At 38.6% G+C, this 24668-nt stretch overlaps 1 protein-coding gene across 2 annotated transcripts; it reads left to right on the top strand.

Moving 5' to 3' along the window:
- Nucleotides 1-778: 778 nt before the first annotated feature.
- LOC102216454 (pantothenate kinase 1-like) lies at nucleotides 779-21005 on the top strand. 2 transcript variants are annotated; one of them, XM_014474722.2, is made up of 8 exons: nucleotides 779-1557; nucleotides 10883-11029; nucleotides 11198-11403; nucleotides 12333-12586; nucleotides 14404-14580; nucleotides 15676-15799; nucleotides 17167-17292; nucleotides 18693-21005. In XM_014474722.2, exons 1-8 carry the CDS (start codon nucleotides 1260-1262, stop codon nucleotides 18750-18752), a joined length of 1392 nt encoding a protein of 463 aa, XP_014330208.1. In that variant the 5' UTR covers nucleotides 779-1259; the 3' UTR covers nucleotides 18753-21005. The 2 variants fall into 2 exon arrangements, with proteins under 2 accessions (XP_014330208.1, XP_023183204.1); XM_023327436.1 differs by lacking the exon at nucleotides 779-1557 and adding an exon at nucleotides 2003-2257.
- Nucleotides 21006-24668: the final 3663 nt, after the last annotated feature.

Here is a 24668-nt window from a genome sequence, read left to right as displayed (position 1 = left end):
GTCAAATAAGGGAATTATTCTGTTATTGCAGCACCTGGACTGGATAAAAAGTACATGTGAACATTGATCTTCACGTCTCAGAAGACAGAAGAATGTCCTATTGGACAGGTCTGAAGTCTCTTGCAGTGTTTTACTTCAAGCACTGCTTTGTATTTGGCCTCACTTGTTTTGATCACTAATGTTTTCTAACACAATTTGGAGATCTAATCACACACAGGTTGACTTAATAGGGGCTTCCTAATGGGCCCTATGGCTGAATGTTTATTGTATTGTTTTCTGGACAATTCATTTTTGGATTTGAATTTTATTTAGGGGTAACACCTAAGGGGGCTAAAATAGATATGCATGCCACATCTTTCAAACTTTTCTTCTATGACATTATAATTTGGCATTATTTAAAACAGGTGAATATATCAAGATGAAACTCCCAAGAGAAGAAGCGTCTTTTTCATTGATTGTCTTCCTTGATCCAGCTGACATTGTTGTTCGACCTTTGTTTATCGACTGGAGGTGCAAGTTACCTAATGCGCCCTTTGACATATAGATAACAAAACCGCGTTCTCCTTCGGTAATTAACCCTCGATAGAAAATAATATGTTTATGGGTTTTTTACAGGCTGCTTTTTCGGGGTTACTTCAGTTCAATTTTTGACCGCTCTTAGATTGGCAGCGTGCAACAACACATCACGCGTGCAAAGGACTGCGGGGAATGAATTTGACAGCGGACAGCAGGGCTCATAAATAAAGAGCCCACAGCTGTAGGCTAGTGTTTAGGCTCTGCTTTTAATCTAGCGGCGAGGAAAGCGATACGGACGAGCCCATTCTCGCACTTACATTCGTATATTAGTCACTGATTTTTTTTTTTTTTTTTGCAGCAGCAGCAGAAAAACCGGTCGAGGGAGGTTGACGGGTGCGATACTCTGCTAGTTGCGTAGCAGTCTAGCCACACATTCTTATATACGTACACAAATACACACACGGGCTACTGCTGCGCTTGCCAGGATCTCAATGAGGGGGGAATGACCGAGAGTGACCTCAAAGGACACGCTATGTTTTAGCAAGTCTTTCCATTTTAAAACTCAGTTACGGCTTTGCAGTAAAAATGAGGGCAAACATTTTGTTTGGCGTCTTGGCGTAAGTACGGCATTCGCTGCTCGCAAGCCTGCCAGCGGGGCTAGTGTTAGCCAGCTAAGCTAAACTAGCTAAAGCCTACACCGGCTGTTTCCCGCAGATGCTAGGCTAGGCTAGGCTAGCGCTGCCATGGATAAAGCGAAGTCATTGGTGGACAAGAAGGGAGCGTCGGGACCTTTTCATGTCAACAACGTACAGAGTCCAAGAGGGTTGAACGGCCTCGTCGTGGTAGCCGCTAACGGCAGCTGCTCCACCAGCAATGCGCTGGGCTTGAGCACAGGACCAGGCAGCAGCAGCAGCAGCAGCAGCAGCAGCACCTTTGAAATGCATCACTTGCACCGTGGGGAGGAGAAGGACTGCAACGGGTCCCCGGCAAAGAGAAGCCGGTTGCGAAGGAGGACGGAGTCGGTGAAACGGAACAGACCTCGTAAGTTAAATGGAATATGTTACAGTCACGCATTTACTGTCACTGCTGTGACAAGATGATCAGTGGGCTGATTGTGTCACTCCGACTGGCTGCGTGGTTTTGCAGAATGGCGCCGTCGTCGCAATCATAGCACATTCACTCTGACCATCTTTCTGCGCGCTCCCATCACGCCATCATTGATGATGTTTTTTTTTATTTATACTATAACAGCTATTTAATAACTGAGGAGTCATGTTGACATTTCTTCGCTTTGCTGCTCAGTCCTACAGCCTGCCGTCGTCAGGGAGACGTCCTTTTGTATTCATCAAACCTCAGGTTGCATTTGGAGGATTGTGATTGGTCGGTTTCAGGTGGTGAAAAAGCTCCTGATAAGTGGGCCTGGCTTGTCTCAGCCAATCAACGCTCGACTCTTGTCTACAAGAGGAAGGGTGAATGGATAGGAATCCACCCCTCTATGCTTACCAAGTGTTTAGGAAGATGTGAAGATCATCCTAGTAAAGTTCACAGGTCTAGCGCAGAAAGCTGAAAGGAGTTGTTTTCTTTTCTCCGTGAAGTCTTCATAAACACCTAGAACAGATAGCTGCGTTTTAATTTCTCCTATTTGTAAGCCTCTCCTGTATAGTATTCAGAAAGTCTTTTGTGTGCCTTCTAGGGCATATATTTTGCCTAACAATGAAGCTTATAACGGAGAAGAAACCTGGTAAGTGTGAGTTAGTTTCTGCTTCATTATCCTAAGAAAGCTATTAAGAACTGCTTATCAGTGAACTCAAGCTTTACCTGTTTTTTTGAGGTGTGGCATGTATTATACCTGCTGTTAGAAAACTGCAGGGATAAAACCTGCAGTTAAATACTACTGTTAAATACTTTAAATATTTGAGAAACATTTCTTTTAGCTGCAATTTGCTGCACATTGCACTTTTTTTGGCTAGACCCTTAGGGTTTTTTGACTAAACCTAGATAAACAGATAAAACTGTTTATCTGGGTTCAACTTAATCTTACTCTGTGGACATATTGGCAGAGATGCTCGCGCTCTGCACAGATACAGAGATACTGCGGTAATACAAGTCTCTTACTCAGCCATACTGCATTCCTTACATCCTTAAGTAATTGTGTTGGCCAGGGATGGTGATAGAAATCAAAATAGCATTGTGATTTATTTAGTTTTTTTGCTTTTAAAGAAATGTTTTCAATGGATCACCCTGGTTCTTATAAGAAGTTTAGCTGCTTTCTGTCGTAATAACGACATGCTGTCACCATCCTTCTCAAAAGTTTGATAATCACTGCTGTAAAACGATCAGTTTTGCTAGATTTTTAAATGTATACTCCAGTAGCTCTGCAGGAGGAAATGAGCAAACAGTTTAATATATAGGTAACTTGTCACACAAATGTTTTTGCTCCATCACTACACCAAAACATTTGCATGCTTTTTTTTTTTTATTGACGGACTGTCAACCAGCAGCAAATCTGTTGTAGTAAAATATAAACAAAATTCTAAAAGCAATAAATTGAGATGTGTTGATCAAGGTTTTCCTGGGGTGACACCTTTAAAAAAATAGAAAGTGCAGGCATTACAAGGTTATCCCATAAAAGTATGTGGCAATAACCTTGATCTGATTTTTATTAATCTCAAAGTACATTAAAACACATGCAGTTGGTTGATGAATTCACAAAATGTAAATGGTGGGGATTTCTAGTTTTTGTCAGATATTCCCTGAGTTACAAAAAAACAAAACAAAAGCCATTGTACATTTTTATTTAACATAATAATCATGGAAAACTGGCAGATTCTGATTGCACAATGTTTATGGTATTGTTTTCTTAACAATTCATTTTTGCATCTCTTAAATTAAGTAAGCACAAGCAAAGCTCTTCTTTTGGTATCATGGAAAATATTTACACAGGAATTTGTTTGTCATGCTGTCTGTGACTGAACTTGAATATGTGAATTATAGGTTTAAATTAATATTAATAAGTTTACCTTGGGAAAAAAAACTTAAAATGCTGGTTTAAATAATGTACATAAACATTTTTTTTTGTTTTTCCATTTTAAAATAAACGTCTTATGTTAGTCCAGTTGAATTCCTCATTCACAAGTCATAGTGTTTATTTTGTGATTACGCAATTACACGAGCGGCCATTGTAATGACTTGGACTCCACCTCCCTCATACCTTTCCTTGTTTTCATTTCTATTATAAGCCACACCTGTGTAGTTTTGTGACAGTGACTTGCATTCTTATAATAAGCGTGTAATTGTGCTTATTGTGTTTATTATAATTGATGGACAAAGTAGAGGGAATTTGCAATGTTAGGATATGTAGACGGATAATAGTGCCAACCTACTAATACCTGCAAAGACTTTCAGCAGGGTTATCCCTGATTACGAAGTTAAAGTCGCCCCTGTAATCATTAAGAGGTCTGGGCAGAGATTGTCTGTTTTATGGCTGACTTATCCTTGGAAATAGTCCAGTCATCCCGATGAACCTGGATAAAATGTCTAAGCTTTTCCCCAGAAAGTGCTGACTCCGGAATGTGTTTCCCTCTGGGAATGGATTTTTCACTTTTGTTTCCTTCTTTGTGGCTTAGTTGGTTTAACATTGCGTAACCCAGTCTGACGTTTCTCTTGTTTGGACCGGAAGCAAATGTTTACACTCGGATGTCAGCTGTGAAACTTATTGGGATTCATTAAAAAATATACAACTTGATCAGAGATGGAAAATATGTGAATCTAAAGTGGTATAAAGCCATTGGAAACAAATGCAGCTTCTTCCATCTAAAATATGTGCAGCACTTTAATGTTTATTATCAATTGTTAGTTTTGACAGTTCCGCATAATGCTGGAGCATACCTTTTATAAATAAAGCTCACTTCATCCTTAATGCCTTTAGATTGACTTTTTTTTACTCTATCATTACCATCACTGATCTTAACAAGAAATGTTCACCATCATTGGTTTAAAAGTCTATGAGTCCATTCTGTTACTCTTACAAAACCAACGTTGCTCAGTGAGAAACCTGGAGCTTCACATCATCCTGATCAGCGTGATAAATACCCAGGACCAGGTTTTGTGAAAGAGTGAACCAAAACTCACCCAAAACAAAGTAAGACTGATGAGTCAGGGTTTTGGAAACATTTTTAGCTCATTATTATGACTTTGTCAAAGATAATGTTTCAAAGTGATGGATGAAAGCAGTGGAAATAAACCGTGCTTTGCCTATCAGTGAAATATGGGGTGTGGCTGAACGGGCACATGTAATTGGTCGAACTCCTGAAAAACAAAACCAGAAGGTTTATGACACAGCTGAGCTGTAGATATTTAAAAGAAGGCACAATTGAAACTCCATGAATGGGGCTGGGTTTATTCAGGATGTTGACTTTTAGTGATTTAAAAAAAAAAAAGACTTCTTATCAAGTATTATGGCACACCCTGCCTCTTGCTAACTATACAGCTTGTGCATATGAGTTTGTTTGATAACATAACTGGTGTAAAAAGATATAGATGTTTGGGGGGGGAATAAAGGAACACTCCTGCCTGTTAAAGGTAGATTATAGACCTGGTTTCTCAGCAAATCTCAGGAGGGGTGTAGTTAAATTAAGAATAGGGAGATTATGGAAATTGGAATGGAGGAAAAGTGTTAAATCTTTGACACACCCGACAACAACTAAAACTGCATTGAAACCTACATAAAACTGGTTCTTTTTAAACAAAATGTATTCTCACTTTCTTGGGTTATTTCAGGTTAGTTCTGATGTAATTTCAGCAGTTTAAGGTACAAAGCAGACCTAATAAAAGTCAAATTATGAGTTAATTTTGTCAGATTACAACAGAAAATATCTCTAATTCTTCATCTGCTTACAAATTGTGATGTTTATTGAAAATCTTAGTAATGACTACAGCTGCAATGTAGTAGGTATTTATAGATTTAGTATAGTCATATGTCAGTAAAAGCATGGTTTTACTTTTTTTTTAAAGCGATGCAAAGTTCAGTGTCCTTCAGTTTTCTGCCTTTTTGTTTCATCCAGTAGATTTTGCACTGATTTGACTGAAACGCCTCCAGAAGAAGTTGATTTAATAAAAAAAAACAAAAAAAACATAACAATCTTTAAACCCTTGATATTTTTGTTGTGAAGAGAAAAAATACAGTCATACTTTAGTGGCTCTGGATTAAATTAACTAATTTACTCTGATTCAATGACATATACCTGCTTTTTTTATATAGCTCGCTCTTTTTTTCGAGCTATGTAATTTTTTGTTGTTGCATTTGTTGAAAAAATGTTTTTAATCTCAGTGTTTTTTTGTTTTTTTTATTCAGTTTTAAAAAAAAATAAACACTGGAAAAATTAAACAGAACAAACTTGGTTCTTAAAGTTGCTTCTTAAATATTTTAAGAGAACGTCTCACTTTATAAATAAATTATTAAAGGTTTACTTATGGAGTCTAACAGTTGTGGCCTTAAAAAAGCGGTGGTGCTGTAAGCTTTAAATGGTAGCATTGCTATAAAAATCAGAATGTCACTTGGTTGTGTAAAAAAAAAAAAATCAGACTAATAAGTCAGTCATATTAATATTTGAGGATAAAACTACTTGTTAAGAATATGAAACTTTTTTTTTTATCAGTGTGCCCACTGTATCAACACAATCTCCAGTCTGACATGTGTTCCTGTCTTATCTCAGCCTTGGGACAGAACAGGACAGGACAATTAAAGTTTAACAAACAAATGCAACACATGCTTTGCTCTCCTGTTGGCATGCGTATGCTTTATCCCACCATGTGGACATGCGGTACAGAGCAGGAGTGTGTTCGGCCAGAGGCCTTTCACCTACATGGACTCGAATCGCCCCCTTCTCTCTGGCCCTTCTCCTTGTCACAGTGAGCTTTGGCTGCGCACACACACACAGCACGGTGTGTGTGTGTGTGTGGCCATTTTAAATAGGATTCCTGGAGAGATGGTCCACCAGGGTGTTTCAGGTCACACGGGAGAGGAGAAAAATAGGTTCTGATCAAAATGTTTTTTTTGGAAGAAAGTTTGTGTATTCTTTACTGGGTATTTGTATACTTTAATCAAATACTACCTGGGAGGAGACATTAAGGACTTTTCAGTTGTTTTCTTTTAAGATTACTTTTCTACCAAGGTTATAATCTTTGCCACAGAGATCGTCCTTGTGTTTTTCTGCATGCCTATGGCTGATACAATTTTGAACTGTTTTCATTATGTTACCATGTACTTATGTCAATAGAACGGTTGCTTACTGATTCACAGTTTTGGGCATAATTTCAAAAGAGCAACTCTTGCATCACTATTGCCTTGCCTTTAATTAACCTTTCCACCGTTTCCTAATCTCTATGCAGTATTCTCCACTACTGCGCAACCATACAGAATACAAGTAAGAGTGAAGAATTTTAACAAAAAAAAAAAAAAATCTCCTATTAGTTGTCTCTTGCCCTACTGCTGTAAGAAAATTTGAATTAGGCTTCAGGACACCATTTGCATAAAGAAGTTTGATTCTCACTAAACTGCGCACAGTAACTGCATGAAATCATATTATAGCATGATGTTATCATGAAACTCCTGAAGAAATTTGTAAAAAAAAAAAAAGAAAAGAAAGATAAAAATAAAAAAATTCTGACAATACAAATATCATTAATTGTAATTTATTGTTTTTGCAATAGCTCACAATTTTTAGAAAGTTTTTGCAATAATGGTAAACAATCCGATAACTATCCTTCCGTAGTTTGGGACACAATATCTTGCAGTAACCACTGATTTCTGTTTTCTGTTGAAGCCAAAATACTGAATGAAGTGCAACACGACTGGTTTAGATATGGAATGAATTCATTTTTGTTGCTTGCCGTCTATGTGATGAACCAAACTGGAATATACATTAACACACATTTCCAAAAACTTCACCTCTGAGATCTGGTTTCAGAAAGTTCCCATGTCAGAGAGTCCGATCACTGGAGACGTGTAAACGCACAAAACTCTTACAGTTTCACCGATAACCGGCTCTGTGTAAACGGGACCTGTACATTTTAACTTTTGAAAACCTCAGTTTGCCTTATTTTCAATAACCATACCATCCCTAATATAGTTTTTATTTGTCTGCAAAGCAGGAAAATGAAAAGAACTTTCCAGAGTAGAATTAGTAATTTGGCTTAAAATGTAGATTGATCATATTTAGTCATTGATTTGACGAAGTATTTCTTTTACTCCTCCACAGAGAAGTTGTCATCCTCCCTGCTGTTGGTTTTGTTGAAACAATTCAGTGTCGCAATGCATTTTAAGACATTTCCTATACATCCACAGGGAGCCTGACAAAGCTCCAGACCAAAGGACTTTCTGTTAGCCTGAAAGTGAACTTTGCCCCCTGTAATCCAGACGGTCAGTCTGTCCCCTTGTTGTGAAATCGTCATATCTCCTGATCATCAAGTCAGAAACTCAGCTGCACGGGTTAAATCACATGCAGACTTTAAGCACTTCATGCATGCAGCACACTGCTAGTTTAGTAATCAGTGTTGCAAATCTGGTTTATTTTCTTTAAAACCAAGTTACGGATTAAGCAGTTTGCATATTGACATAACTTAGGACCACTAACCTCTGCTTTCGAAAGGTGCTTGGTGACTTGCATCAGTTTTACCATGACCTGCTCTAAAAGCAACTCTATGTGCAACTTTACTCGCCCTGTCACTGCCGATGAATAAAATCAGACTTTATTTCTGCTAAACATCTACACTGACATAAACGTGTGCTGGGAGTAAATTCATTTTATAATATTTTCAAACAAAAGTTTCCCAAGAACCCAAAAACAGAACGCTTAATAACAGTTCTTTAGTTGTTGTGACGGATTTTACTGTGCAACGTTTCAGCGCAAGGACGTTTGTTTACATGTGGAGCTCTGTGGTTTTCATTGTCCTGTCAGCTCAGTGTGTTGGCTCGCCATCATGCACAAAATAAATGGCTTCATCACATTCCTGTGCTGAATACCGCTGCTTACCACGATATATACTTAAGTGGGAGAACGACATCTTAAAGAGTTATTATGTTGTTTAGAAAGCAGGTTCTCATGAAACTGTATTAGTTCTATCAAGTGTCAGGTTCTTCTCTGTCCCCGCCCGTTTTTGCTCACCTCTGTACAGCTCAGCTAGGATAAAATGTTAATATTTTAAGGCCTAATTTATATACAAAGGGAGATCCTTTACTGTTTGACCTGCAGTAACCTTCATCGTGTCACCCTGACTGTTGTAGCACCATCATTTCCAAACTTGTGTCAACTAGAACTTTGGTATTTGTTCAGCTGCCTGAGCAAACAGAAGTGGGTCAGAGCTGGTGACTGCTAAAAATAGAGGATACACAACCAGAAACACATGGCTATTAAGAAATCTGCAATTTATTATCAGCTTTATTACTTGTAATTATTGTTTGTTATAATCCAACTGTTTTCTTTTTTGTGCTTGTAAGTGTGATCTTGATGTCTTAAAAATATTTGTAAAATTCTTCACGAAACAATTCCTAATATTTTTGTTCAGCTGATTCCTTCTTAGTTTTTGTGCCTGAAATACAAAAAAGCAACATTATTTCAAATTTAGAAGCATTTAAAGGAAAGGAAAACATTTCTAGTGCCGCTAAAAGCATAACATTAGTGATTACCAATGTAATGAGATCATCAATAACAGAAATGTGTTATTTCCGACTTGAAGTTAAATCAAAGTACAGATAAAACACTTGCTGATAATAGTGGAGGCTTTCTTATACTTATTGCACAGAGTGATATCACTGTTTGGGGAAAAATGTAGGCTGCAGCCAGCTGACCAGCAGTGTGCAGCAGCAGGCAGGTGAGGGATTGCACTGCATTAATTTGAGCTCCATAATGACCGACCACTTTCTCAGTCAGTTTTATCAGATTATAATTGGGGCAGTTTACTTTTATTTCAGTGATGAGATGTAGCCAATTCTTTCTTTATAAAAATGTTTTTGCGTATAGACGTGGTTCCGAACAGAAAAGTGACAGCTGAAAATGATTTTAGCTCCGCGGCGCTCTGGACCCGTCCTTCAGTATCCGATCCAACGGGACCTTACTTTAATTGTGAGAGTCAAGCTGGTGGGTGGGGGGGTGGGGGGTTGGGGAGCAGAGAAGTACAGGAAGATGGATGGTTTGCATAAAATCGCCTGAGAGGTCGAGGGGAAGCTGAGTGGAAGAGAAAATAGAAAGGCTGGAGACTGTATGAGAGACGGTGGGGGAAGGGAGGGTTACTTGTTTCCATGGGAACATTGGCTCTCGGTGAGCTGTGGCGATATGCTTTATTTAATTAATTAATTTATTTACCAGCCTTTCATTCTGAAAGATTATGTCTTCTTCCAGTCAGATTCAATCTTGAACTAAACTCACCACAAAAAGAAAGTAGTGTTATCTCTGTTAGTGCCGTATGTAGCGCTACCATGCAGTCGCAGTCTGAGACGGAACTGAGATTTACTCACCGTCAATTTTTTTTTTTTTCCCATTATGACATGAACAGTAATTATGGTCAACAATTATGCTTTTTAGAGCAATAATCTGTGATCCAAAGTTTGGTAGAGATGTAAAGATCACGACATTTTATTTCTGGCACCAGTTTTGGCCCATTTTAGTTGCTTTTTAATAAAAAAAGAGCCTGAAATCCCAGCACTCTCCCTCTGTGAATCACAGAATATCTGTAGAGTAAAATGCTCCACATTTATGTAAAAATTTGAGATGACTTTAAAGTGGAGTAAGCAGTGTACAGTTAAGTATTTGACTAAAAAAACTAAACTAAACTTCAACCAGCATATTTTGCATATGATGACATATAAATATGCTGAGAAGACACATTATGTAAGGTCTCTATTTAGTTTAAAATTCATATGGAAAGCTTGAAGTAATGTAAATTCAAATTTCAATTTCTGAGAATAAGCGTATTGTTTTTTTTTTTTTATCCCAAAGTGGATTCTGTCACTTTAACTTTCAGTCACTAAATAAATGCTGAGGTCCATGTCTTCAACATTCTGAGAGAAATTTGTCTATGTGTGGTGAGTATTGATAAAGGGAAGTAGTAGTTCGTTTCAAGTATCGACTGGAGGCTGTTATGCAATCTCACGGAGAAATTTGAGATTGTCAAATGTTGTGGGAACCATTTGATTTTTAATGTTTTCACTGGTTTTGTTCCAACCACAATAACAGAATTAATCTTTTCACGGAAACAGTCTTCACAGTAAACCTTTTTTTAAATTTTTTTTAATTGTGCAGGTTTGTCATTCAGATCTGTAGCGTCTCATCTAAAAGTAAAGAAGCTAATTCCATGTCTTCCTCTGCAGCTTTCCCCTGGTTTGGAATGGACATCGGTGGCACATTGGTTAAGCTGGTGTACTTTGAGCCAGTCGACATTACTGCAGAAGAAGAGCAAGAAGAAGTTGAAAACCTCAAATCTATCCGCCGCTACCTCACCTCAAACGTGGCCTATGGTGCGTAAGCTTACACACACAGAGTAATAAATTATCTCATGATACAAAAGTCACGTCCAGGACACTGTCCACGGTCTTGATTTACCTTCTGTCAAAGAAAATGTTTTAATTTACAAGCTAGCTCAGAATTGTTGTTTAGGAAAACATTTTTGTTTTTTTTTCCCTCAGGTAAAACGGGTGTCCGCGACGTCCACCTGGAACTGAGGAACCTGACCATGTGTGGCCGGACAGGAAACCTGCACTTTATCCGCTTCCCGACCCAGGCCATGCCCCGGTTCATCCAGATGGGACGAGACAAGAACTTCTCCAGCCTGCACACGACACTGTGCGCCACGGGAGGCGGCGCCTACAAGTTTGAGAATGACTTCAGAACAGTAAGTCTGGCGAACAACGCATGTAGAGGTCATTATTTGCCACCCCACTGTTGGACTTTTCGAATATGGTCACGTTGACCTCAGCTACATGTTGTATATATCAAATTTACATCTGTACAGTCTACTTTTACCAATTTGCTTTGCATCGGTCCACACAGGAGATGTAGGTCATACATTAGCGAGCTCATATCTCCTTTTTCAGAAATTATGTGGATGTGGTATCTGTGTTTCTCTGAACCTGAAAAACTAACCCAAATAGATATTTTAAATTTCCTTTTTTTATTCTACAACAAATATTTAAGTGTTTATTTTATCCTGACCTGCTAAATGTCTCTTTGGATTCTGGAAAAGTATGGAATTTGATTTAGAGAGGCAGTATCATTTAAAATCGACTTTTTTGAGCTTTACATCATGTTATAATGTTTTGCCCTCATCAACAACATACCTTTAATTGTTTCATTCATTTTTGAGAAATCCCTTAATCTCCCACGGCAACCACACAACTTTTCAAAACACCATTTTCCAAGTTTCCACCTCACAAAGCAACCCTTTTCCATGACTCCCGCACTCAGCTCCTTCAGACTAGCCAGCAGCAATTGGCAAACACCAGCTGGAACTGTGCATCTGCTGAGCTCGGCATACGAGCTGCTTCTCTGTGAAACGCTGGTAAAAATATCGTTCAGGGGTAAACAAGAGGAGTGATGTTGTGATGACTTTCAGAAAGAGCAAGAGCTTCTTAAAGGGACAGAGGCCCAATATCAAGGCGTCAAATTACAAGGCCAAAATTCTTTGAATTGAAGTGATTATTCTGTACTTGCGTCCTCTTGTTTGTCTGTGCATCCATCAGACTGCAGTTTTTAAGAAATCTGTCCAGAAACCCTGCCTGTAGTTGTTGTAGTCATCCTAACCCACCTCTGTCTGTGACCCAGATGGCTGACCTGGAGCTGCTGAAGCTGGATGAGCTGGACTGCCTCATCCGTGGCCTGCTGTTTATCGATCGGGTCGGTTTCAACGGACACCCGGAGTGCTACTACTTCCAGAACCCTTCAGACCCCCAGAGCTGCGTGAAAAAGCCCTGCAACCTGGACAACCACTTCCCAATGCTGCTGGTCAACATCGGCTCCGGGGTCTCCATACTGGCGGTCTACTCAGAGAACAACTACAAACGGGTAACCGGGACAAGGTGAGGAGGACCTGCAGCAAATACTGAAAAAACAAAAACAAAAAAAACCAACAAAACAACAGATATGAAAGTGTGGAAAAAGTCGCAGATGGCTAGGCACACATCAGAGTATCAAAGTGCTTTTAAAATCAGACGTAATCAAAGTTGTGGTGCCCTAAAGTTCATCAAAAGCAGTTTGCAAATGTTGATGTCAAATTGAAAATGATGTTTGGGTGGTATTGGATCATTTTAGTAATATTAATAGACAAATAAAACAACAATTAGTGAAGAAAATGTACTGAAAAGCAGTTTAATTAGTGACATTGACGGCCAACAGATACTCCTCAAGAACAGAGAAATGTATCCTACAAGAGGCTACAAGGACAAAGTTCTCTCTGCCCAGGACATTTCGTACTTCACAAAAACTCAAGAACAGAACTTAAGTGCAAACTCTTCATAGGCCTCTCCTCCCGAAGCACTCCACCTTCATATTTCTCTGACAACACACAAGAAAAAAAGTTAGTCAAAAACAAGCTGCAAGGATTCCTGAAGCAGTGAACAGAATGCTGTCATTTACTTCTTGCATCGCCTGAGAGGGAAAACTTCGCTTTGTTCTTGCAGAGTATGTTCAACTCTCATTTCTTAAAGGAAATTTCCAAGAATGCCTTGCATGTTGAACCTGTTTCTCTACTATTTTGTTCCGTTTTAACTGGAACCTTTAATCAGCTTAGGTAACATAGCATAGTTTGGTATTATAGCAGTAAAACCACTAGTCAAGCTATTTAGTGTTCATTAGTCATTTGTTGCACTAAGCCAAAGGGTTTGGTCCTCACCTTGCAATTTTTTCCCACTTGATAAGTGAAGTAGATATGATTTAGAACAATCCTGAAAAGGTCAGTGACACAGTGATGTGTTCCACCGAGGCATGTTGCTGTTATGTCAGAAATAACTTCCGTGTTGATCCATCCTCCTGATTAGTTGTCACATTTTTTTTCAGCTGATAAACTAATTCAGAAAACTACCGGCAACAAATATGTGTTTGTTTATGCTGTCTTTCTATCTGGGGTTGTCGCATTGACAACAGGAACATCCCAGTAATTCAGGATGTAATTAAATTTATGATGTAGATTGATTAGAAATGGAGCAACACATATTTCAGGTGTGCATTTCTGCTACAAGGCCAATTACAAAAAGGCAGTTTGGTACAGAAATATGACATTACAGCCATTTATGTACAGATAGCTTACATGTGCAAAACTGACTTGGTAGTTTTCCAACAGACAGTCGTTGACACCATTTAGCAAGGATGGTCAGCCATAAAAAAGTGCATTGCTAAAGAAGCTGTGTGTTCAGAGTGCAGAGTTGAGTGAAAAGAGCATTTATGGTGCAAGAGGTACAAACGCAACAAGGATAACGGCAGCCTTGAGGCGATTGGGATGCAAAGGTCATTGGAAGGTTTGACAGGGTGTCCGCTCAAGTCTTATATTCATTTATCTAAAGTGAAGGCCTTAAAATATTTTACATTTGTTTTGAAAAGGTAAGTTGTCCTTTAATACTTTAATCACAGGTCTTCAATTTTGCAGGTCTACTTAATCTCACCCATGTATTCCGTGTATTTTTTTTTCTCTCAGGATTTTTCTGTCGGGCAAAAGTTTAAGTTGCATCTTCATTGCATTTTGTAACACACTGCTAACATACCACCTCTAGCTAGCCGTTTCGTGTCAATCATGATTGACACAAAACGATTGATTCTTCTTGCCTTCAGCTCTTCCCTCTCTTACCTGCATTTTTTTCTGTTGTCGTCTTCCTGGAACCCTCCTCCTCTCTCGCCCTTTCAGTCTGGGAGGTGGAACGTTCCTCGGCCTCTGCTGCCTCCTGACGGGCTGCGAGACGTTCGAGGAGGCGCTAGAAATGGCCAGCAAGGGCGACTCCACAAACGTGGACAAGCTGGTGAAAGACATCTACGGCGGGGACTATGAGCGCTTCGGCCTGCAGGGCTCGGCCGTCGCCTCCAGGTGAGCACAACGTTGTCATCACAGGTGGTATCAGATAGAGGAGGCCGAGCTTTTCTGGCATGAATTCACATTATTTGTGATATAATATATCCATCCATCCATCCATTTTCTGTACACCCTTGTCCCTAGAGGGGCTGGTGTCTATCTCCAGCTAACGTTTCGGGCGAGAGGAGGGGTTCACCCTGGACAGGTTGCCAGTCTGTCGCAGGGCTGATATAATATATATATATTATATTATAAAAATTGGTTTGATTCACTTCTTTAAATCTTAATAAACTTCATTGAGTCATCTATAAGCATGATGTTTGGCTAATTAGGTGATTTGATGTGTGTCATTAACCTTCTTGTAAAGGGAATTTCACCATGTGTGAAAACTGCAAGTTTCAACCACGATGAAGAAACTCGCGTTCTGCAATAACACAATGAGGATACGAATAATTAAAACCGGACAGCAGCAAAGCAAATCTGGCAACCATTCCGTAAACACACCGGTTTACTCTGCGTTTTGTGTGTGAATTGTAAACTTGCAATTCAGTACAAAGGTTAATCTGTGTAGGAAGATGGGGGGAGGGAAAGATTTTATCACTACAATCAAACTATAATCAGTGTTGTTATGACGTTCCCCTCTGTCATTTATTGGAACAAAGCACTCTGTGATGAGCTGCACCTGTTGAATTATGCAACCCAAGGTTATTTTCTGAGCTGGTTTGGTTCTTCCTATTGAGATTTTTGATTTGATTTTGATTGATTTATTTCAACAGACTCATGGTTCACATAGACATGAAAAAAAAGAACAAAGCACACACACACACACACACACAAATTATAAAAGACTTGCATGCCAATGTTTCCACAAAGCCAACTGGTATGATGGCGCACTGACAGAGGGATGTGAAAACATTACAATAAGACTGTTCTCGGACCGGGACAAACGACACAAAAACTTGTATATCAAATGTCTCGTGAGTGCCTGCAGTGTTGTGACATGTGCATTGCGAAACATCAAATTTTATTTAGTTTGACCTGCATCTAAGAAGAAGATAACCGGTTGGTGCTCAGCGTAGCTTGATGTTTGTCTTTCTGCTTGTTTTACAGTTTTGGTCACATGATGTGCAAAGAGAAGCGAGACAGCATCAGGAAGGAAGACCTGGCCAGAGCCACACTAATCACCATCACCAATAACATAGGATCTATAGCACGCATGTGTGCTGTCAACGAGGTATTTACATGCACACAGATGCTAAGTCTCATGTTCTTTTGCAACAGCCACATTTGACATCCAGGTGGTACCAGAACACCTGATTCTGAACAGTTAAATAAACTCTCTCAGGTTCAGGGCCACTTTACCCATTTAACAGACAACCTAACTTGAAACTGTTCCCTCCCCCCCCAAAAAAAACATCTTAATATATACAACCTGAAATTAATATATTAGTTTCTGATCTTGCTTATTGTTGTTTTTGTTCATCCTAATGAGAAGATGTTTTTACAAAACAGACAAAACCTCATGACAAATGAACAGTAGTTTACATGCAGTACCTTGTGGATCACTAGGGGGCGCCTAAGGACCACCAGTGGTCCTGAGCCCAGAGTTTGTTTCCAACAGACAGTTGGCACAACCACCTGACAAAATAAATAAAACAACGAAGCAGGGTGTTTTCAGGGTAATTATTTAACAAAACAAAACCTTGTTCCTTGCACATGCAGCTTCAGCTATTTTAACAAACACACAAAACAATATCTACTTTAATTTTTGTTTTTAATTTATTTTTAGCAAGACTATAATTAATTCCCCAGAATGTTTTAATCACAGGAAATCGCAAGAATGTGATATTTTGTTTACTTGTGTAGCTACAAAAATCAAAGATTAGTGCTCATATGAAGATAAAGAAGTCAGCGGGCCGTGCTGACTTCTTTATCTCAGGAAGTATCTCAGGGGAAAGTTGGGTGAAAAGTGGACGGTGGGTTTAAGAGTCTCCTGCACAGCAGGGACCAATCAGGAGTGTTTCTGTGTGCTGTGAGCTTCTTTACAGTGTTGCCTTGTGGCATGGCGATCAAGCAGCATTGTACAGGGCTATCACTGCATGCAGATCTGCAACAAGGACAGATAAAAGCAGCCAGGGTTATTTTCTTATTATTGTTTTTACAATTGTTCTTTGGAATAAATTTAGATTTCATTAAAAATAAACATTAAAATTTGTCCCTTCATTCTCAGGACTGTATGACCCGTTAAATATAGTTAATATTGTAATAATCTTGCCTGAATATTTTTTTCCCCTCTGTCTTTAGAGAAGATTTTTTTTTTCAGTTTTTGTAATCCATATGAATCAATTGGACTCATCTTGCAGTATTATCAGTTCATTGGCACCACCTGGTGACTGATGAGGGTTACTGCAAATGTTTTTGAACATTTGCAACCAAAAGCATTTATTTATATAATTTAATTGTAGAATACACTTTGGCTTCTGTTCATATAAATCTTCATTTAAAAATGCAACAGCATTAACTTATTCTTGCTATTTTTGACACGTTTAACAAGGCAGTATTTATTTATTTTTTTAAATTCCGTATCTGTATTTGTTTCAGAAAATTGAGCGGGTTGTGTTTGTTGGGAACTTCCTTCGGATCAACACCGTGTCCACAAAGCTGCTAGCCTACGCCATGGACTTCTGGTCAAAAGGGCAGCTACGAGCCCTCTTTCTGGAGCATGAGGTGAGCAACAATAATTAGAATTTTAAGATTTTCTTAAAATAGCTGAAGTACGCTAAATGGAATATTGTGTGTTAAATGTATTATAAAAAAAAAAAACAAACCTTTTATGCTGTCTTGAAAAAAAGAAAACAAAACTCAATTTGTTTGTTAAAGTCTTAAATTCACTGTCATACAAACACATAAAGGATCAGGAGTGTCTTTTGTAATGATTCTGACAACACTTTAGCGGAAGCCTCTCATTCATTGAAGTCAATTAAGACGACCTAAGGCTCCTGGTTTAAAGCTAAGAAGCTTGATGATGCTTCACTGGTGCGTTGATGTCAAAACACCGGCGTGTAAAATGTTGTTCTGAAATTGTGCAGGAGTCTGTCCTTATTTGGTTTGGTCCCTTCCGTCACAAGAACACCTCGCTGTGGACGTTAACAATCGCACGTGTGTTTTGAAAGTTTGAAAGTCTAAAATAAGCTCAGGAAAACAAAAATAACTGAGGCTGTTTGTCTGATATTGAGTCAAAACTGGCGCTAAGACAAGAGGTCAAAGTTCACAGGACTGGGATCAGTTGAGGATTTATGGCAAAATTTCCAAGTTAGCATTATTGGTCCAATAAATGTATGCCTACTTTAGCAATAGTTTGGACTTGCAACGTATTTTTATGCTGATGTCTGGAAATAAATTTGCTCCTGTTTATTTGACATCTTTTTAATGCTAAAATGATTTAAACCCCTGGCAGATTTAGATCTAAAGTTATCTTTAAGTTTCAGGTACCAGAGAAGAATCTCCAAAAAAATAAGATGTTGCAAAAGATGTTAGTTTTGAAAAACTTTTTTTTTTCCTTACATTGTTTAACTTTTGAGAGATGCCTGTTTGATTCCCTATTAGAAACAAACGTATTGGGTATACTATAATATTTCTAAATATCTAATTGTGAACAGAATCTGAATTTGTCATTTACTCATCTTTACAGAGGAAAAGCAGAATATACAAGCAAATATTTATTAATGACTGGTCTATAGTAATTATAACCTCTAAGTCAAATGTATATTGACTAACAATTTAAGTAATACATACATTTGTGACTCATTGGAAAAGAGATGCTGTAAAATATTCAAATTTTCATCTTTGTGTTTTTTTTGAACCGCCGCTTCTTGGTAAACGTTGCACAGTGTCACAGAAAAGCTCTAAAAAGCCTAGAATTGTCCAGCATAGGGCTGAAACCATTAATCCTGATGAATTGATTATCAAACATAATCATCAACTAATTGAGTAATCGATTGATCATTAACTGGTGTATACGGACATGAATGGGGAAATTTCCATTTCCATTTGACAAATCTGCAGCTTCATGTTTGGTTGTGCTCCAGCTGCCGTTTACCCTCAGCTTGTCCCTCGTTTTGCTCCAGGGTTACTTCGGAGCGGTCGGAGCGCTGACGGAGCTGCTGAAGACGTCGGAGGACCTGTGAAGGAAGTTCGCCGGCCTCTAAATGCTGTGACGTCATTGTTGGCAGATGACACTACTGAAAGGTCCTAATCAAAGACCTCTAAAGGAACACTAAGAGAGACTCAAGATGCTAAGAAAAAGCCATTTTAATAATGTAACTCTTGTAAATAACGATAGCCTCTAACAATTGTTCCCAGAGCTCCTTCTATAATAGAGTTTCAATATTGTGATCTCTTAATTTATGGTTTCCTGTTGCTCCCTGCGATCAGGAACCACAGAGACAAAGTATTTTAGTAATCTGGGCTTTTACTGGGACGGGGCGGGTGGGTTGTGTTTGTGTGTCTAGCTACTGTAGCATTACATCCTGGGGGACAGAAGTACATCAGGTGACTATTTTTGCAGCTTCTGCTCAGAAGAGGATGTCTGCACACAAAAGAAGTCACTCTTCACCGAGCAACCTTTTCTCTTTTTTTTTTTTTTCCTTTTTCTTTTCAACCACACATGGCTCAAGGAAGTAGGTTTGCTCACCTGTTTTGTTGCTCAAAGAGTCGCCCACCATGCTTCTGTCTTCGAAGGAGTGCACTGAAGCCAAATCCTGTTGAGATTCATCTGCAACCTTCTCGTCTAACGGAAAGCAGATGAGCTGTTTTGTTTTTCTTTCCTTTTTTTCTTTTCTCCTCGCTGTCGTTTTGCCCTGCTGCACATGGCCTTTGCTTTCTTTGTTCGTCCTTTCTCCGTCTGCCTACTTGCAAGCAAAACTGCAACCGTCGTATTGCCAAGCACGCATTTGCCCAGCCTCACGAGTTCAGTCCTAGGTGACGGGACCAAAGATTTGTTTTCTTACAGACGATTTGAACGCGTTATTGATTTTTTTTTTTTTTTGATTTTTTTTCTCATTTTCCTCAACCTCTGTCTTCTCTTCCTGTCGTCTGTTTTCTTTCTTTTGTTTGTTTTTATTAAAAGAAAACTTCCTGCTGATTTAGATGTACTCGTTAGGAATCCATCACTCGCAACAGAATGGAAACAGTAAGGATCCAAATGTTTCCTACGCTCCAAAAACACAAAGTCTTTGGAAGCATTTTTGATCTAGTTTCTAGTACACTTGAAATAAGATGAAACTAACTTCCGAATAACTTTTCAGCACAATATAGGAGCTTGTTTTAAGTCAATGATTTATTAAAATTGATGGACAAAGTACCAACTACAAGTGAAATAATCTGCCAGTGGAACAGGACATATTAGCATATATGTGTAAAATGTCTTGTCCCATTTATAGCTAGTACGTTTTCATCAATATTAAAGAATTATCGGCTTAAAACAAACTCTTTTTTTTTTTTTCTGAAACGTTACTTGTAAGTTTTTCAAGTGTACTTAGATATTTGCACTAGAAATTAGATTAAAAAAAAAAAAAAAAAACTTGGTAAAATTTAGTGTAACCTACATCCCATTGGCAGAGGAGGGGAAAAAATGGTGCAAGTTAATCTCAATTGATGGGTTTTAATTAATTTGTTGAAATTCCATCCTTCCCCTCTCCCTAGCCAGTTTCAGGTATTGAAATATGAGGTATTCAATATTGAGGTATTGAACTTTAACACTTGAATATTACAGTTTTCACAATGCTAATGTAAAAAAAAAAAAAAAAAAAATCTACTTATGGTATTTTAATATAGACAAAAGCAAAAGGTTGGAATAAAACAGTTAACTTTAGTGCCAGGGTTGAAGTGTTGGTTGCGCAAATTGTCATTTTTTTTTTTTTAGCAAGTCAAACAGACAGATATCAGCTGGGTAGTTAAGTTGAGCTTGGCCTGCAGCTGGACGCTCGTCAGAGAAGCCAAGTGTTTACCGCAATTAGCCTGATGACTTTAGTTTCCACACAATGACTGCTTTTGTTTTTGCCATTTCTGTTTTTGTAACCAGACAAATCATCCAATAACATATCTATGTTTTTTTTGTTGGCGCGTAAAACCTTTAGTGCATGTCGATACTTGTAACCGGCCCATGCAGCCTTCAAACTCTCCTGCGGAATGAAGTCATGTTGTACACTGCAACAAAAACCACACAAAATCTTCTCTTTTGGTCTAGTTTCTAGTGCAAATATCCTAATACACTTGAAATAAGACAAAACTAAATTACAAGTAACTGTTCAATAAAACACAGGAGCTTGTTTTAAGTCAGTAGTTGATTAAGAAGTACTTGTTGTCAATTTACCAGTGGAACTAGTACTTTTTTAAATTAATAATATGGAATTATTGACTTAAATCAAGCTCTTATATTGTGCTGAAATGTTACTTGTAAGTTAGTTTTGTTTTATTGCAAGTGCACTAAAATATTTGCACTAGAATCTGGACCAAAAATACATGGTAAGATGTTTTTGTTTGTTTGTTTTTGGGTTTTTTTGCAATGCATCAACACTAAAATATTCCACCAGGGACTCCGAGCTGCGTTCGTCTGCAGATTGAATCAGATCCTACGTGGGTTGATCCTTGTCAATTGAATATTACTTAAAAGAAGCTGGTCTCATATTTCATAAGTCGCCAGATCGTTTGAGAAACGGAAAGATCACAAATGTATTTTGTCCTGTAATGCTGCCGGCAACCTTCACGCTCTGACCTCTGACCTTTTAAAGCCTCCCGTCTCTTAAAACGGCTTTTTTCAGATTTTTCTTTAGTCAAACCAGTTTACATACCGTGATTTATAAAATTCATCACTACTGCCTCGTTCTGTTGATAGTCTCACCTGCCCCACATGATCTATTAATGAGCTCCTCGTTAGCTGACCAAGTACTCTGAAGGTCCTGTTGACAGAAATGAGCGATAGCTGTTATCTAACACAGACTTGGACTACACTTCGCCCCCCCCACCCCCTGCCCTCCCATGCTACATAACATGTTTGCTGCTATCCGGTCCTTACTTTTCTTTTCCCATGTGCTCTGTTGCTTTCAGCTGTTTTTTTTGTTTTTTGTTTTTTTTTTCCCCAACTTCGACTCAAACGCCCACAGCGTACAACACGAGAAAGGGAAACGGGCGTCATCGACGACCCGTTGCATTCGAGACTCTAAGCTCCTTCACTTATGCAAGCGTTCACGGAGAGGCTGCTGTGAAACACTGTCGGTGTTTAATTCGTACTTTAAAGAGGTGATTTTTGGAATCACCCGACGCTGAACCATCAGTCCTGCTGTGATGACTCTGCAAATTGACATTGCTCTGTTTTTTTTTGTTTTTTCTTGTTGTTGTTGTTGTTTTTTCCCCCCCCTTTGTTTGCCTTGTTCCAACTTGGATAATGATGATGACCTCAGTGCATCAGGTGCCAGTTTTCTTTACAATCAACCCAGGGGTTGGTCACCATGTACCACCTGTTTGCTTTTTTTTTTTTTTTCCTAAACTGGAAAAACCCATAACACGTGTTGCCTTTCCTAGACATCTGCCTGGTTTCACTTTGTTCGTGCCCTTCAGCTTCTTTTCTTTTAAACTTCAAAAAAGGGTTTTTGTTTTGCCTACATTCTGTTTGTGTCTTTTTTTTGGGTGGGTGTTATAGAGTGTAGTTGGTCACATGTAGAGAGACACTAATTATTTTCCCCCTTCGCCATTTCATACCTTTGTACTTTTTGTCATTTCATAGCTAACTGTTAGTGCTAACTGCGATATAAAGCCGTTTTTTTTTGTTTTTTTTTACTGGACATTTCACACCAACCGCGCTTCAGTTCGTACCTGGCAACGAAATCTGTGGCGCACACACCTTGACGACCGCTGGTTTAAAGTAACTTGCATCGTTCAAGGAAACCCGACAAGATCGCAGCCTGTTTGTTTTCAGAGCGTGCGGCCGGAATAGCAGAACCAAATGGGCGTGGTTTAAAAGTTTCAGCTTAAATGAGTCGTAACCTGTCCAAATTTATTCAAGTTTGTGGATAATGATGGATATTATGTGGGGAAGTTGCTCAATTATTTTTGATATGATCAAGATTAATAATCTTTTACATTTTGGGAAATAACCAGTTTTTAAAAAACTATTTGGCTGCTCCTAAATGCATCCTGACCACAATAAAAAGTGATATGCAAAGGTTTGCTCACGTTGGCATGAAATGTTTTGTTTACGGGGTCGGGATAGAGGCACGAGGGAGGGGCGAAATGGGAACGCAAACCCAAGAATTACCAACCGAAGTTGTCTTGGTAGAAATTTGGTTAGGTGCAATATGCTCTAAACTTAAAAAAATAAAAAATGGTTTGGATAAAATTTTAAATAATTATATAACCATACATAATAGACAGGAGAAAATGTACTTGGGAACATTATACAAGGCACGAGCTTTCATTCTTCTTAACCCTTTTTTTGTATTTGTTGTTTGATTTTTACGATTTTCATTTAAAAAAAAAAAGAAAAATCTTACCCCTGTCCTTTTTATTTTTGTTTTTGGTTGGCATAACAGAACCAGTGTGGCTGCTGTGAAACCCTGTCTGGTTATTGTACAGACATGTTAATCAAACACCTTCCCATGTGCTGTGAAGTTTCCTGGAAAGTGACTCACTTGAACACATATCTCTGTTTTTCCCGCAGAGCGCGTCGGCTCTGAGCGGATCGTCCCGAATGGTTAATTATGTGCTACCTTTACTGCTCCTCGTCTGCCTTTGCCTTGATGTCACATTGCAACATGTAGTTATTTTGAGAAGATATGCTCTCTATATGATAAAGATGCTATTTTTACTTCCAGCCTCCTTAATGATTGTACAAAAGTTGTGATTTTTATATCGGTCTGAACCAGTCCCGAGTCTGTGTAAAAAAGAAATGTTGAGAATCCCTGACAATTTTTTTTTTTATTTTGCTATTTTTTTTCCAGATGTAAGTGTAGTAATGCATCTTGAATAATGTCTGTGGTGTCATTTTAAAGGTTTCTCATTGCGGAGCTCGGGGTCCATTTCCAGCCGGGACCACTTCTTGGTAAAACAAATAAAAAGTAAATAAAATAAGGAAGCGTCAGCCTGAGCTGCAAACGATCAGCAGTGGAGAAATCCAAACTAAAAAATCCAAACTATGCAGTAACTAACTCATCTGTTAGATCTCTTCTTTAGCAAACAGAGTTGTCTCGCTTGTAAATACTAATTCTTTTTTTGTTGTTGTTTTTGTTTTAAATATGCAAAGCAGTTAGTGTTTCCTCTCTGTGAAATCCTGCGTGAAACTTGATGGTTTCTGTCCTGCTGATTCCGCCGTCGACTTTCGCTCATTGGATGTTGTAGAACCAGTTACGCATAGACTGAAACACGAGTTTCTCGCACAAAGTTCAACAGGTTCGAGTTACTTTTGAACGTTAAAGTCACGACAAAAGAAAAACCGCAGATCTTTGTTGATTAAATCGATTAAAGTGGTGAAGGGAAGAAATCTTAGACTTTTTTTTTTTTTTTTTTTTTGTATTTACTCGTTTTGCCCGTCTCTCCTTTCCTCCAGCGTTTTCCTAATATGGTCAATCATCCTGTTGCTCCAGCATGTCCAGCCTTTAAACTGTCCTTTTCGAGTGCTCAAGTGGCAGGACAGATCTGATCACCTTTCTGTGTCTGATTGTACAGAGATTTGTGCATAATAATATTGAATATAATGACAATAACATGACGTATTACAACACCAGCAAATCTGTCTGTCTGACAAAGTGGTTTTAACTGTTCCAGAGCCTGGCTTTTCCCAAGCGGAGCTCGGCACTTTTGTCTCGAAATCCAAAACCGCAGACGGATCGCGCATCGAACAACAACAACAAAAAGTTTCGAAAAGCTGTGAATCAATTCAGCAGCTGAGAGTTTTACTAAGTATTTATGTACGTGTTTGGCAATATCGCTCCTTGGGGTATTTTCTGTGCACTTAACGGTTGTTTGTATTCATGTTCGGAGGTTTTTAAACTCCACTGACGGGGCGAATAAGAACAGACTGCGAGCTGTAATGTCTAATCGGACTTTTC

The sequence above is a fragment of the Xiphophorus maculatus genome, chromosome 22, assembly GCF_002775205.1.
Source record: "Xiphophorus maculatus strain JP 163 A chromosome 22, X_maculatus-5.0-male, whole genome shotgun sequence".
Taxonomy (NCBI): Eukaryota; Metazoa; Chordata; class Actinopteri; order Cyprinodontiformes; family Poeciliidae; genus Xiphophorus; species Xiphophorus maculatus.
This window is presented reverse-complemented; position numbering and strand designations above follow the sequence as displayed.

What these genes read in the sequence shown, in the direction of transcription:
- LOC102216454 (XM_014474722.2), top strand. Translation starts at nt 1,260, where the DNA reads ATGGATAAAGCGAAGTCATTGGTGGACAAGAAGGGAGCGTCGGGACCT. An exon ending in GGCTCGGCCGTCGCCTCCAG is followed by an intron (nt 14,581 to 15,675) that starts GTGAGCACAACG and finishes CTTGTTTTACAG; the next exon opens with TTTTGGTCACATGATGTGCA. An exon ending in CCCTCTTTCTGGAGCATGAG is followed by an intron (nt 17,293 to 18,692) that starts GTGAGCAACAAT and finishes GTTTTGCTCCAG; the next exon opens with GGTTACTTCGGAGCGGTCGG.